This window comes from Oncorhynchus keta, chromosome 19 (genome assembly GCF_023373465.1).
Source record: "Oncorhynchus keta strain PuntledgeMale-10-30-2019 chromosome 19, Oket_V2, whole genome shotgun sequence".
Taxonomy (NCBI): domain Eukaryota; kingdom Metazoa; phylum Chordata; class Actinopteri; order Salmoniformes; family Salmonidae; genus Oncorhynchus; species Oncorhynchus keta.
In genome coordinates this window covers 17,387,986-17,404,462 of record NC_068439.1, presented here as the reverse complement: position 1 = coordinate 17,404,462, position 16,477 = coordinate 17,387,986, and the positions used below count along the sequence as shown (strand labels likewise).

The 16,477-nt window shown below is 46.5% G+C and overlaps 1 protein-coding gene across 1 annotated transcript in view; it reads left to right on the top strand.

Moving 5' to 3' along the window:
• Positions 1-381: 381 nt before the first annotated feature.
• Positions 382-16,477, top strand: part of LOC118397638 (raftlin-like) — a 61,554-nt gene continuing 45,458 nt past the window's right edge. The window contains exons 1-2 of the mRNA XM_052469895.1: positions 382-692; positions 14,187-14,352. Of these exons, the coding sequence (XP_052325855.1) occupies positions 14,205-14,352 (148 nt within the window). The 5' untranslated portion in view covers positions 382-692; positions 14,187-14,204. The remainder of the gene's footprint in view (positions 693-14,186; positions 14,353-16,477) is intronic.

The window sequence follows — 16,477 nt, the reverse complement described above, 5'->3', positions numbered from 1 at the left end:
AGCCCTTATGAAAAATGAATTTACAGTGTTGACTGCTGTCTAACATGAATCCCAGACACCCTGGACTCACATACACACACATTGACCCCCTTATAACACAGATTTGAATCCCTTACCATAAAAACACTTTTGTCCATGACTAACTGAACCCAGACAACACACACAATCTCAATTTCCCCACAAATGGACATAAAGCATTTGCTGTAGCATGCTCTTATGGTAGTTCTGATTAAGTACTTAAGCTTGACTTTTACAGTCTCTGTGGCATCCTCTTCACATACACTCTTAATCTTCCCTCCTTGTATGTTAAATCAGCCTTCTGCGACTGTTCAATAAGCAGAGGGAAATGGAAAGGCAGACTTCCTCTCGCACACAGAGGGAGAGAGCAGGAGAGAACTCCTCACACACTTATCACGCGCGTCGGGCTGCAGGAGAGATACAGTACAGTACAGTTGTCAGAGGGAGGATTCGGGCTTTCCCGTTACCGGAGCAGCATGACCTTAACGGCTGTTCGTGGCTCGTCAAACGCGGTGATCACGCAGAGGACGGGATTGACGGACAGGCGCTCAGGGTGAAGACACTTACCACAGAAAGTTCGGGTTTGTATGTCGGTGACCGTGTAAAAACATGAGCACATCGCTTACGCATGCGTCCTGACTTGTCGAGAGACTTCTCACGGGTGATTCTAAACGGTAGGCTACCTTTTGTTTGTCTACTCTAAAAACAAATGAAATATATTTATGAATTGAGATATGGAAATGTAGGTCAGAGTTCACGGGTGTTATGTGCTTAGATGAAACCAAGTATTCTCATAATGTGTTTTATGTTGTAGTGGCAACATCTCTCGGACCTCAAATACAAAACATAAATCTTGCGAGATGTTTTATGAGACGTGTTGGCTCAACTGTGCAGCGTTAACTTTTGACGGCGGGGGAAGTAGCCGGATGGATCCCATATACACGGGCTCGTTTGATGGGCACAGCACAAGTTCGGGTCACAACGGTTAACAACCCACCAAATCTCTCCAATAGTCTGTACTTACGTTCTGCCAAAACCTGTTGCCTAAAACGATTCTTGTCTCCTGTAATTATGTTGATTGTGATGCCTGTGCCAGATACTATGTGTGGTTTGTATTCCAAGCAGAGGCTAAAGCCCAGATATTCGTGACAGTAAATTGTGTCAAGCGCAGCTGGAGAGATGGAGTGAGCGGGGGAAATGTGGAGAGAGTGATTCCGTGCGTAAGCGACCTGTCATGTATCATTTCCAGTTTGCTAAACTGCCATCGTTATAATGCGCACCAAGCAGTTCGCCACGTGCGGTGAGCGTACAGGAGCAAAAAGGCAAACCCACAGGCGCACTCCATGTGTCGTGCAATTTACCGTTGGCGTTTTCTTAAAGGTCAAATGCAGCCGTTTTTATCTCAATATCAAATGGTTTCTGAGCAACAATTAATGTGATGATTTTCAATCAAAATGGTCAACCAGAAATAAAATTAGCATCTTAGCAAATAGCAATATCTCAAGCAAGAATTTTGCTAGGACTGTCTGGCAGTGTTCTGTGAGTAAGGAGGAGAAAACCGAAAACTCGCTGTTTTTGGCAGAGGTCTTATTGGCCTATTAACTAATTTACCGCCAGGTGATGGCACCAGACAGCCTGAAATGTCAGGGATGGCATTTTAGCCTGTCTTTTCAAACAGCTCTTACACTAAAATGGCATTATCATAATTTTCAGAATGTCACACTATTATTCCAACCTCATAGTGTGGAAATATATATAAAATACAGCTAAATAACGTTTGACTGCAATGGGCCTTTTTAAGGTTTTTAAATCACAAATGAAACGTTTCTAAAAATTCATAGGACTTGGTGTTACACAATACTTCTGGTCCAATTCATGGAAAGTAGGCTAGGCTACACATTGAAATGAATTGGATGACACTGTTTGCAGGCAATTCATGAATGTCAAAGAAGGTTTTTCCTCTTAAGTGCAAAATCGTATTCATTATATAGCCTACATCCGTTTAGGTAAATTTTATTTCTTCAGGGATCATGCCTCCCTCTGAGCGATTTGACACTCCTACGCGCTCTCTCTCTCTCGTTCCCTCTCTTTTCATCCTCTCCCTTGCATCTTCTTCTATATTTAGTGTGTCTTCTCATCTGCGTGCCTATCCCGCACTCGCTCTCAGCGGTAGATGAATGGCGTTTCTCCGCACCGTTGCGTTTCCCAGAAGATTGCCGAGAGAGGAGCATTGGCACAGCACAGACGGATTATCCTCGTGTGTAATCCGTGTTTGGTTGCGCTGTCATTTAAAAATACTCTGTTAGGAGAGCAGCTCTAATAAGATGCCCCCCTACCTTCGTATCTTCTTTATCTGTTCTCTCTTTCCTCATTCCTTTGCTGGTCATTTAATGCTAGTTTAGTGTTTGTCTGTCTGTCTGTCTGCCTGTGTGTATGCGTGTGCGTGCACTGGTGGATTTAGTGATTTGGAGACCCCAGGCAGAGGCCAGTACTATAAATGGTTTTATAATAAATATGTAATTTAACTGTAAAAATGTAATACAGTGGCAGGTAGCCAGCAGTTACAGTAAAGAACGTTGGGCCAGTAACCGAAAGGTTTCTGGTTTGAATCCCTGAGTAAGAGAGTGCAAAATTACTAGAATTGTCAGCGATTAGGTGAATGGATAAACAGTCAGGCGCAGGACACAGGTATGAGTCATCATCTGAATTTACTCCAAATGTAAGCAATGTTCCAACAAGGAAAAACACAAATATCCAGAGCACAAAGAACGAACCCACATGACAATGTCAATCACTCACAAAACAGAAAGGGAAGCCAGAGGGTTAAATAAGGAACATTGATTATGGAATGGAAACCAGGTGTGTATAATGAAGACAAAACGAAAATGAAACATGGATCCGTGGTGACTAGAAAGCCGGTGACCGCCGAACGCCGCCCGAACAAGGAGAGGGACCAACTTCGGCGGAAGTCGTGACAAGAATGTAAAAATGGATTACCTTCTGAATGTGCCATGAACACAACCATTCATGTTTTCATCTGATTGTCAAACAAATCACTTCAAAAAGTAGGTTACCTTTGTGGGTTCATCCCAAAATAAATAATTCCAGCATCCGAAACCATTTTACAGGTGATAAAGCATCCGAGCGAGCGAAACAACGCCCCTCTGTTTTACTATATGTAGCCCGTGTAACTGATGCTGTCGGGCCAAAAATTGAGTGACATGGGCCTTGACGAAAATTGCACTATTATCAGCAGTACAGTACCTGTCTTTTTGTGAAAGAAATGCATTAATTTAGCTTATTTTTGTATTTTATTTTCTCTGCTCTGAACACACCTCATTGCTGCAGCAATGGATTTCAGTGAATGTCACGTTTTCAATCATATCAAGGGAAACAAAGCACGAACTCTGTCAGGGTAGAGTGGCGCATGGGGGGTCCTCACGCTGTGAAATTATATTTAAATTATATATGCCCAGCTCTTGAGGCCCCTTGATGATGTGAGGCCTGAGGCAATTGCCTCGTCTGCCTAATGGTAAGTCTGCCGCTGTGTGTTCTGTGTGTGCTCTCTCCTTGAAACGATGACACTTCAACAAAAAGACCCCAGACCAAAGCTCCTAAAACCCCAGTCCTCTTGCCGTTCCTAAGGTCTCTTTTTACTGGTGGTTTAGATGCCTCACCCCTCAACCTTGTGATAGGAGGATGATAATAATAATAATATAATATATGCCATTTAGCAGACGCTTTTATCCAAAGCGACTTACAGTCATGTGTGCATACATTCTACGTATGGGTGGTCCCGGGAATCGAACCCACTACCCTGGCGTTACAAGCGCCATGCTCTACCAACTGTGCTACAGAAGGACCACGATGATGATGATGATGATGATGCGAAAGGGTAACTTATCTCCACAGGTAGCGCTGGGCAGTTATTAGGGACCACAGTGCATCATCATCATAAAAGCCCAACTCTTCAAACCACACACAGGTAGAGCAGGAAGAACCAGGTAAAAGCTTGGAACAGAACAGTAGAACCAGGTAAACGTTTATAACAGAACAGTAGAACCAGGTAAAAGCTTGAACAGAACAGCAGAACCAGTTAAAAGATGATAGATGTTCTTTAACATTCGGCCATCAGTTTTGCCCTCAATGCTCCTTATAGGACACATCACTGCACTCTATACTCCTCTGTAAACTTGTCATATGTGTATACTTGCGACCCACTGGTTGAGGCTTATTTAAACCCTCTTCGGCCTCACTCCCCCTTATCTGAGCTACCTACTGCAGCCCTCATCCTCCACATACAACACCCGTTCCGCCAGTCACATTCTGTTAAAGGTCCCCAAAGCACACACATCCCTGGGTCGCTGCTCTTTTGAGTTCGCTGCAGCAAGTGACTGGAACAAGCTGCATAAAACACTCAAACTGGACAGTTTTATATCCATCTCTTCATTCAAAGATTCAATCATGGACACTTACTGACAGTTGTGGCTGCTTTGCGTGATGTATTGTTGTCTCTGCCTTCTTGCCCTTTGTGGTGTTGTCTGTGCCCAATGTTTGTACCATGTTTTGTGGTGCTACCATGTTGTGCTGCTACCATGCTGTGTTGTCATGTGTTGCTGCCATGCTATGTTGTTGTCTTAGGTCTCTCTTTATGTAGTGTTGTGGTGTCTCTCTTGTTGTGATGTGTGTTCTGTCGTATATTTTTAATCTCAGCCTCAGTCCCCGAATGAGAGCTTTTGCCTTTTGGTAGGCCAACATTGTAAATAAGAATTTGTTCTTAACGGACTTGCCTAGATAAATAAAAGCTTGGAACAGGACAGTAGAACCAGTTAAAAGCTTGGAACAGGACAGTAGAACCAGTTAAAAGCTTGGAACAGGACAGTAGAACCAGTTAAAAGCTTCAACAGTCGAACCAGTTAAAGGCCCAGTGCAGTCATAAAACATTTTATATATATTTCCACACTGAGTTTGGAATAATATTGTGAAAATTAAGATAATGTAATTTTAGTGTAAGAGCTGTTTGAAAAGTTCACCTGAGTTTTGGCCTGCCTGGTGACATCACCATGCGGTATAAGTTAATAGACCAATAACAGAGTTTCAAACCTCTCTGCCAATAATAGCTCGTTTTTAGGTCACAGATCCCTCGCATTAGCAAAATTGTTGCTTGAGAAATTGCTGTTTGCTAAAAATATATTTTTTGTACAATTTTTAGTGAAAAAAATAACAACAGTAAGGTACTTAATTGATTTGATATTGAGATAAAAATGACTGCTCTGGGCCTTTAAAAGCTTCAACAGTAGAACCAATTAAAAGCGTGTCTCCTCCTGCCTTACTTTAACCTTCATGTTCTCCCTGTGTGCTAGCAAGCATACAAACAGTGTGTTTACAGGCCCAGGGCACAGAGGACAGTGTGGTTGTAGTTTATCTGTGTCTTCTAATAACGGAAGCAGTCTTACAGGATTGGTGGAGAATGTGGTTGGACTACTTTATGGGAAAAGCACCTTCTGCTGTTAGAGCAATAGGAGATGTGAACCGAAGGGAGGGAGTGGGGGAGAAACGGAGGGAGGAAGTGGGGGAGGAAGGAAGGGAATGTCTAAATTTGATGAGAGAGGGCGACTGTATGAGAGACACATGGACAGAGGGGAAATGTAAGGAGAGAAACATGGTAAGGAGTGAGGAGGGGGAATGTAGGGACAGAGGATGGAGGGAGGAGATGGTGAATGTAGGGACAGAGGATGGAGGGAATAGATGGTGAATGTAGGGACAGGGGATGGAGGAATAGACGGTGAATGTAGGGACAGGGGATGGAGGGAATAGACGGTGAATGTAGGGACAGGGGATGGAGGGAATAGATGGTGAATGTAGGGACAGAATGGAGGGAATAGATGGTGAATGTAGGGACAGAATGGAGGGAATAGATGGTGAATGTAGGGACAGGGGATGGAGGGAATAGATGGTGAATGTAGGGACAGGGGGTGGAGGGAATAGATGGTGAATGTAGGGACAGAATGGAGGGAATAGATGGTGAATGTAGGGACAGGATGGAGGGAATAGATGGTGAATGTAGGGACAGGGGATGGAGGGAATAGATGGTGAATGTAGGGACAGGGGATGGAGGGAATAGATGGTGAATGTAGGGACAGGGGATGGAGGGAATAGATGGTGAATGTAGGGACAGGGGATGGAGGGAATAGATGGTGAATGTAGGGACGGGATGGAGGGAATAGATGGTGAATGTAGAAACAGGATGGAGGGAATAGATGGTGAATGTACGGACAGGGGGTGGAGGGAATAGATGGTGAATGTGGGGACAGGGGTGGAGGGAATAGATGGTGAATGTAGGGACAGGGGGTGGAGGGAATAGATGGTGAATGTAGGGACAGGGGGTGGAGGGAATAGATGGTGAATGTAGGGACAGGGGGTGGAGGGAATAGATGGTGAATGTAGGGACAGGGGTGGAGGGAATAGATGGTGAATGTAGGGACAGGGGGTGGAGGGAATAGATGGTGAATGTAGGGACAGGGGATGGAGGGAATAGACGGTGAATGTAGGGACAGGGGATGGAGGGAATAGATGGTGAATGTAGGGACAGGGGATGGAGGCAATAGATGGTGAATGTAGGGACAGGGGATGGAGGGAATAGATGGTGAATGTAGGGACAGGGGGTGGAGGGAATAGATGGTGAATGTAGGGACAGGGGGTGGAGGGAATAGATGGTGAATGTAGGGACAGGGGATGGAGGGAATAGACGGTGAATGTAGGGACAGGGGATGGAGGGAATAGATGGTGAATGTAGGGACAGGGGATGGAGGCAATAGATGGTGAATGTAGGGACAGGGGATGGAGGGAATAGATGGTGAATGTAGGGACAGGGGATGGAGGGAACAGATGGTGAATGTAGGGACAGGGGATGGAGGGAATAGACGGTGAATGTAGGGACAGGGGATGGAGGCAATAGATGGTGAATGTAGGGACAGGGGATGGAGGGAATAGATGGTGAATGTAGGGACAGGGGATGGAGGGAACAGATGGTGAATGTAGGGACAGGGGGTGGAGGGAATAGATGGTGAATGTAGGGACAGGGGGTGGAGGGAATAGATGGTGAATGTAGGGACAGAATGGAGGGAATAGATGGTGAATGTAGGGACAGGGGATGGAGGGAACAGATGGTGAATGTAGGGACAGGATGGAGGGAACAGATGGTGAATGTAGGGACAGGGGATGGAGGGAATAGATGGTGAATGTAGGGACAGAATGGAGGGAATAGATGGTGAATGTAGGGACAGGATGGAGGGAATAGATGGTGAATGTAGGGACAGGGGATGGAGGGAATAGATGGTGAATGTAGAAACAGGATGGAGAGAATAGATGGTGAATGTAGGGACAGAGGATGGAGGGAATAGATGGTGAATGTAGGGACAGGGGGTGGAGGGAATAGATGGTGAATGTAGGGACAGGGGTGGAGGGAATAGATGGTGAATGTAGGGACAGGGGATGGAGGGAATAGATGGTGAATGTAGAAACAGGATGGAGGGAATAGATGGTGAATGTAGAAACAGGATGGAGGGAATAGATGGTGAATGTAGGGACAGGGGATGGATGGAATAGATGGTGAATGTAGGGACAGGGGGTGGAGGGAACAGATGGTGAATGTAGGGACAGGGGGTGGAGGGAATAGATGGTGAATGTAGAAACAGGGGGTGGAGGGAATAGATGGTGAATGTAGGGACAGGGGGTGGAGGGAATAGATGGTGAATGTAGGGACAGGGGATGGAGGGAATAGATGGTGAATATAGGGACAGGGGATGGAGGGAATAGATGGTGAATGTAGGGACAGGGGGTGGAGGGAATAGATGGTGAATGTAGGGACAGGGGATGGAGGGAATAGATGGTGAATGTAGGGACAGGGTGGAGGGAATAGATAGTGAATGTAGGGACAGGGGATGGAGGGAATAGACGGTGAATGTAGGGACAGGGGATGGAGGGAATAGATGGTGAATGTTGGGACAGGATGGGAATAGATGGTGAATGTAGGGACAGGGGATGGAGAGAATAGATGGTGAATGTAGGGACGGGGGGTGGAGGGAATAGATGGTGAATGTAGGGACAGAGGATGGAGGGAATAGATGGTGAATGTAGGGACGGGGGGTGGAGGGAATAGATGGTGAATGTAGGGACAGGGGATGGAGGGAATAGATGGTGGATGGAGGGAATAGATGGTGAATGTAGGGACAGGGGATGGAGGGAATAGATGGTGAATGTAGGGACAGGGGATGGAGGGAATAGATGGTGAATGTAAGAGGGAGGGAGATGGAAGTGATGGAGACAGACGAGAGTCAAACGGGAGGATGGAGAGAGGTGAGCGAAGGACAGGATGGAGGGAAGACAGGCAGGGAATGAATGACAGCCAGTGCCTGTTCTGTGAAGGAGCCAGTTCCCATGGCAATACTTTGTCTCTGTGCGATGATGCTCGTTGACTGGAGAGTCTGGTGGAGGCTAGGGCTGTCTGGAGGTTTCTCTCCCCTCCTCTCTCTCTCCCCCTGCTATACTCACTCTCTTGTTTTTCTCTCACTCCGGTGAGAGACATTGAGAGGGGGGAAGATGGAGAGAGAGAGAGATGCAAGAGAGTATCTCTCACTCCATCTTCCCTCTCTCTCAATCCCTCTCTCAATCTCGCTCTCTCTCTGTGTGTGAGAGAATTTGCTCTCCGACTCATTATAGAAGATAACAGCCTGAAGATGAGTTTCCTCTTGAAGTTATTGAAAATGAAGGCATGTTCTCCATGAATTTACCTGGATGAGTAAGGAGAGAAAACAATCTAGGGGAAGATGAATTATGTGATTGCATCTAAAATGTTGTTGATTCGTAGCTGTTAAGGCCCAGCGCAGTACTTCCCTCGCTGCAGATATTTATTTAACCAGGAAGTGCTGATTTGAAATCTTTTTCAAGAGCGTCCTGGCCAGATAGGCAACACAAAGTCATTACACAATTCTAGACAGTTAACATGAAAAACTACAGGTAATCCAGAAAAAAACACATTTAATTCACAGGAGTACAACACAATCATAAAACAGCAAATTAAAAACATTGGAAAGTCAAGGAATCAGCCTCAAAATCCTTCATCAATGATTTAAAAACACCAATCGGGACAAGTTCTTCCAGTTTACAAGTATTTTGTAAGTCGTTCTAAGCCGATGGCGCAGAGTACATAAAAGCCCTTTTACCAAATTCAGTTCGAACAGTTAGCAAATACAGGACTAGTAGAGAAAATATATGTTTTATTCTGATTTCTCAGGGGTTGCTGCAGCACCCCTACTTCCCGTGGCTATGTGTTCATTATACATTTTTAACTTTTAGGCAAGCATGTTACTCTCTGCTGCACAAACACACTTTATCACCAGCAGTGAGAGGCTATACACTGGGGCAAAAAAGTATTTAGTCAGCCACCAATTGTACAAGTTCTCCCACTTAAAAATATGAGAGAGGCCTCCATGCAGATCTCCTCTAGAGCAGTGATGTTTTGGGGCTGTTGCTGGGCAACACAGACTTTCAACTCCCTCCAAAGATTTTCTACGGGGTTGAGATCTGGAGACTGGCTAGGCCACTCCAGGACCTTGAAATGCTTCCTTCGAAGCCACTCCTTCGTTGCCCAGGCGGTGTGTTTGGGATCATTGTCATGCTGAAAGACCCAGCCACGTTTCATCTTCAATGCCCTTGCTGATGGAAGGAGGTTTTCACTCAAAATCTCACGATATATGGCCCCATTCATTCTTTCCTTTACACGGATCAGTCGTCCTGGTCCCTTTGCAGAAAAAGAGCCCCAAAGCATGATGTTTCCACCCCCATGCTTCACAGTAGGTATGGTGTTCTTTAGATGCAACTCAGCATTCTTTGTCCACGACGAGTTGAGTTTTTACCAAAAAGTTCTATTTTGGTTTCATCTGACCATATGACATTCTCCCAATCTTCTTCTGGATCATCCAAATGCTCTCTAGCAAACTTCAGACGGGCCTGGACATGTGCTGGCTTAAGCAGGGGGACACGTCTGGCACTGCAGGATTTGAGTCCCTGGCGGCGTAGTGTGTTACTGATGGTAGGCTTTGTTACTTTGGTCCCAGCTCTCTGCAGGTCATTCACTAGGTCCCCCCATGTGGTTCTGGGATTTTTGCTCACCATTCTTGTGATCATTTTGACCCCACGGGGTGAGATCTTGCGTGGAGCCCCAGATCGAGGGAGATTATCAGTGGTCTTGTATGTCTTCCATTTCCTAATAGTTTCTCCCACATTTGATTTCTTCAAACCAACCTGCTTACCTATTGCAGATTCAGTCTTCCCAACCTGGTGCAGGTCTACAATTTTGTTTCTGGTGTCCTTTGACAGCTCTTTGGTCTTGGCCATACTGGTGTTTGGAGTGTGACTGTTTGAGGTTGTGGACAGGTGTCTTTTATACTGATAACAAGTTCAAACAAGTGCCATTAATACAGGTAACGAGTGGAGGACAGAGGAGCCTCTTAAATAAGAAGTTACAGGTCTGTGAGAGCCAGAAATTTAGCTTGTTTGAAGGTGATCAAATACTTATTTTCCACCATAATTTGCAAATAAATTCATTAAAAATCCTATAATGTGATTTTTCTGGATTTGTTTTTCTCATTTTGTCTGTCATAGTTGAAGTGTACCTATGATGAACATTACAGGCCTCATCTTTTTAAGTGGGAGAACTTGCACAATTGGTGGCTGACTAAATACTCTTTTGCCACACTGTATGTTGTAAATCTGTAACTCTATGCAGTCTGTTTTGCTGTTAGTTCAGATAATGTCTGTGTCTGAGCTGCTGTGAGCCTAAAGGGACTTGGTGGACACTCTGCTCACACACACACCCTGCCTGGCTGAGGTTGGTCCACTTTCTCCTCATTCACACACACACACACACACACACACACACACACACACACACACACACACACACACACACACACACACACACACACCCTGCCTGGCTGAGGTTGGTCCACATTCTCCTCATTCACACACACACACACACACACACACTTTCCGTATTGGCTCAATGTGACTTTAACCCCACACACACACACACTGTCGTCTCTGTGCGGCTCTAACCAGCCATGTCTGGCGGGGATATTAACGTAACCGCAGAGACGGTCTGAGCGTAGCGACGCTGTCACAACGGATTAGCCTGACAACGCTCCGCTCCACCCAACTGACTTCTGCAGCCTCCGTTCCTCTCTTCTTCTCTCATGTTTTCTCGCTCATATCCCCTGTCCTCTCGAAATCCTCATCTACTCCGCTCCTCTCTACTCCTCCTCCGTTCCTCTCCCCTGCCTTTCCCCTTCTTTCTCTGCTTTCCTCTTTTCCCTAACTGTCACCCCTAGTTCCCTAACTGTCACCCCTAGTTCCCTAACTGTCACCCCTAGTTCCCTAACTGTCATCCCTATTTCCTATTGGTTAGTTTAGGGCCAGTAACTGAAAGGTTGCTGGATTGAAATCCCGAGCTGACAAGGTAAAAATCTGTCGTTCTGCCCCAGAGCAAGGCAGTTAACCCACTGTTCCCGTGCGCCGAAGACGTGATTATTACGCACTTCTAGGAGTAGTGGGTGCGGAGTCAGTGTTACGCACTTCTAGGAGTAGTGGGTGTGGAGTCAGTGTTACGCACTTCTAGGAGTAGTGGGTGTGGAGTCAGGCGTAGAGAGACTTCTAGGAGTAGTGGGTGTGGAGTCAGTGTTACGCACTTCTAGGAGTAGTGGGTGTGGAGTCAGTGTTACACACTTCTAGGAGTAGTGGGTGTGGAGTCAGGCGTAGAGAGACTTCTAGGAGTAGTGGGTGTGGAGTCAGTGTTACGCACTTCTAGGAGTAGTGGGTGTGGAGTCAGGCGTAGAGAGACTTCTAGGAGTAGTGGGTGTGGAGTCAGGCGTAGAGAGACTTCTAGGAGTAGTGGGTGTGGAGTCAGGCGTAGAGAGACTTCTAGGAGTAGTGGGTGTGGAGTCAGGCATAGAGAGACTTCTAGGAGTAGTGGGTGTGGAGTCAGGCGTAGAGTGCAGAGGGTAAAGGACAATGTGTTTATTCCGGAACAGAAAACGGTCACTCCAAAACACCAGGCGCATACAAATGACCGGCCCAAAAACAGGAACCAAACAGACCAGAGAAAACAAGAAACTCGCACAACCACAAAAATGAACAGAGAAACAAGCCTGCACAAAAGCAGGCGGGCATAACCGGCTTAAATAGCCCTAAACCCAAACCTAGAAACAGGTGAACCAACAAGACAAAACTAACAGAAAAGGAAAAGGGGATCGGTGACAGCTAGTAGACCGGTGACGACGAGCGCCGCCCGAACAGGAAGAGGAGCCACCTTCGGTGGGAGTCGTGACAGTGATGTGGGTTATGGCAGCCCCTCGCACCTCTCTGATTCAGAGGGGTTAAATGCAGAAGACACATTTCAGTTGAATGCATTCAGTTGTACAACTGAATAGGTATTCCCCTTTCCCTTAACTGTCATTCCTAGTTCCTTAACTGTCATTCCTAGTTCCTTAACTGTCATCCTTAGTTCTGTTTGCTTCTTTTCTCCTCTATGGTTCTATACTGTGCTCTACACGTTTACCCTTTATCAGTATGTCATCTCCTTAGCTTCCCTCCTCTCCTCCTCCTCTCCTTTCCTTCTCTCGTCTCCTCCAGTCCTAATGTCGTCATGGTCAACAGGGCAAGAAATCAGTCTCTCATTTCTGCTTTAACTCATTCTGATCAAACATGTCGCTCCCAATCGCCCAGATTTGATTACCAGGATGTCCGTATCCGAGGCGACCAGGCATGTAATGGTTGACACGTTCATATTCCTGTATTATTGGTGTGTGTCTGTGTTTGTGCCTGTGTGTGTGCATGGTTGTGTGTGTGTTGTGACACATTACACCCCATGGTTGTGTCTCACAGCAGGCAGAGGGAGGATTTAATGCTCTGATGCAACACCTTGTCTCTCTCTGACTGTTATATATTTAGAAACAAGTTTTTCTTTATGCAAATATGTTTTTTCTCTCACTCCATCTTTGTTTTTTCTCACTCCTCTCTCTCCATCTCTCTCTCCCCTTCCATCTCTCCCTCCCCTTCCCTTCTCTCTCTCTCTCTCTCCATCTCTCTCACCTTCCATCTCCCTCTCTCCCCTTCCCTCTCTCTCACCCACTCCTCTCTCTCTCTCTCTCTCTCTCTCTCTCTCTCTCTCTCTCTCTCTCTCTCTCTCTCTCCCTTCCCCCTTCCCTCTCTCTCTCTCCCCTTCCCTCTCTCTCTCTCCCCTTCCCTCTCTCTCTCTCCCCTTCCGTCTCTCTCTCCCCCTCTCTCTCTCTCTCTCTCTCTCTCTCTCTCTCCCTCTCTCCCCTTCCGTCTCTCTCTCTCCCCTTCCGTCTCTCTCTCTCCCCTTCCCTCTCTCTCTCTCCCCTTCCGTCTCTCTCTCTCCCCTTCCCTCTCTCTAACCCACTACTCTCTCTCTCTCTCTCTCTCTCTCTCTCTCTCTCTCTCTCTCCCCTTCCATCTCTCCCTCCCCTTCACTTCCTTCCCTCTCTCTCTCTCTCCTCCCCTCTCTCTCTCTCTCTCCATCTCTCTCCCCTTCCGTCTCTCTCTCTCCCCTTCCCTCTCTCTCACCCACTCCTCTCACTCTCTCTCTCTCTCTCTCTCTCTCTCTCTCTCTCTCCATCTCTCTCCCCTTCCGTCTCTCTCTCTCCCCTTTCCTCTCTCTCACCCACTCCTCTATCTCTCTCTCTCCATCTCTCTCCCCTTCCGTCTCTCTCTCTACCCTTTCCTCTCTCTCACCCACTCCTCTCACTCTCTCTCTCTCTCTCTCTCTCCCTCTCTCTCTCCATCACTCTCCCCTTCCGTCTCTCTCTCTCCCCTTCACTCTCTCTTCATCCACTCCTCTCTCTCTCCTCCTCTCTCTCTCTCTCTCTCTCTCTCTCTCTCTCTCTCTCGCTCTTTCTCTCCATTTCTCTCCCCTTCACTCTCTCTCTCTCACTCTTTCTCTCCATCTCATTCTCTCCCCTTCACTCTCTCTCTCTCACCCCTCTTTCTCTCCATCTCATTCTCTCTCCTCCTCTCTCTCTTATCTCCCTGGCTTTCTCTCTTCCTTTCAATTGTCAATCTCCTCTTTCTCTGTCTCTCTCTCCCCCCAGCCCTCTGCCTGCAGGGTGATGGGCTGCAGGCTTCCTAAGCTGCGGAGGGAGGGGGAGGAGAGGAGTCCCGGGAAGATTTTTTCAACCCTCCGACGGCCACAGGTGGAGACCAAGGTGGGCGTGGCCTACACCTACCACTTCCTGGACTTCCTGCTGGGGAAAGAAGGTATGTATACGGACAGACACACACACACTCTTCTAGATCCAGTAGTCAATTCCAATTAGACTCTTAGTCATCAGAACAGATTAGATAGGACTCCATCCAGATGTATATGAAGTGGCTAGAAGTCTACTTTGGGCCTCCCGAGTGGAGCAGCGGTCTAAGGCACTGCATTGCAGTGCTAGAGGCGTCACTACAGATCTTGGTTCGATCCCAGGCTGTGTCGCAGCCGGCTGCGAACAGGAGACCCATGAGGCGGCGCACAATTGGCCCAGCATCGTCCGAGTTACGACACTTGTTGCGGGCCGGGTGCATGCACGCTGACACGATCACCAGTTGGACCGTTTTTCCTCCAACACATTGGTGCTGCTGGCTTCCGGGTTAAGCGAGCAGTGTGTCAAGAAGCAGGGTTGTGTTTGAGCAGTGTGTCAAGAAGAAGGGTTGTGTTTCGTAGGATGCATGGCTCTCGACCTTCGCCTCTCCCGAGTCCATACTGGAGTTGCAGCGATGGGACAAGACAGTAACTACCAATTTAGATATCATGAAATTGGGGAGAAAATGGGGTAAACATGTATACTTTGGTCTTCAGGAACAGGATGGACATTTATACGGTTATTTCAACATACTCTTGGTTTGAGGAGGCATCCCAAGTACAAACTAATCCACGCCCTCCCTACCTCTCAAAACAAAAGGGAGATGAGAGAGTAGTGTAGTTTAAGTTTTGTTCTGTGTTTAGGGAATTGTGTGTGTGTGTGTGTGTGTGTGTGTGTGTGTGTGTGTGTGTGTGTGTGTGTGTGTGTGTGTGTGTGTGTGTGTGTGTGTGTGTGTCTGCAGTGTTTTGGAGCTGTTTGATGAGAAGCCCCAGGAGGCTGCTGGGTTCTAAATATACTAATTCTGCTATTGTGACAGAACACAAGGGATTGTGCAGAGAGTGAAAAAAGAGAGTTGGGGAGATGTTTTTGGATTGTTAAGTCTCACCATTTGTCCATGTTAAGATTCATTTTCTTTCACCTTGTATTTAATGGATGCAGGAAGTTGAGTCACAGTCAGTTGTTGAATTTGCTACATATTGAGAACTTTCAGCAGCCAGTACAGTGTTTGCATCTCAAATGGCACCCTATTCCCTTTAAAGTGCACTACTTATAAGGATCAGGTCAAAAATAGTGCACTATAAAGGGATTAGGTTGCTATTTGGAACTCAACCACTAGCAGAGGAAGTCATGACCAACCAGACAACAGCTCTGAATTCAGCCGCCTCTGTTTCTGATAAGCTCAGATAGATGGGAGCACATGCATAGTGTACTGTCACGCTGGTATAAAGGATTTGGAGACAGGCGCAGGAATACACAATAGGGGTTTTTAATATACCCAAAACAAACACGTATACAAAACACTGGGCTTTACCCAAACAAAAGAGAGAGGATAAACCATGTTGAACGACACCCATAATACACAATATATAAAACACGCAGCATAACAGCTGCATCAACGGTTAGGTCCTCACACCACCAACGCACATGGGAACAGTAATCAACAAAACCATGGAAACCAAAGGACACATATATACAAATACTAATCAGTGGGAATAGAGGACAGGTGTGCGTGATGAAGGTTCCTGGGTGATCCGTGACATGTACTGTAGACTCGTATGTACACACACATACCCATGCATCACACACACACACACACATACAAAACCTCACATTAAAACCCTCACAACCTCTCTTGAGTGCACACAAACATAAATAAACACACACACACACACACGACAGTTTTCAGACTAGGTTGTGTCTCTAGACAGACAGGCAGGTCATTTATATGGTAAATTCATTGATGTCACCTGAGCTCCTTACGTCTGCATAGCAGTGCTCTGCTCAGGTGATCAAGGAAGATACTCTCAGTGTGTGTGTGTGTGTGTGTGTGTGTGTGTGTGTGTGTGTGTGTGTGTGTGTGTGTGTGTGTGTGTGTGTGTGTGTGTGTGTGTGTGTGTGTGTGAGGAGTAGCGAGACCAAGAGCGCGAGTGAAGGATTCCTGAAGGATTATCTGATTTTGTGGAGATTCATTCCCAGCAATGGGATTGATTTGTTTGTGCGTGTGGGAGTGAACACGTGTGTGTGTGTGTATGTATATG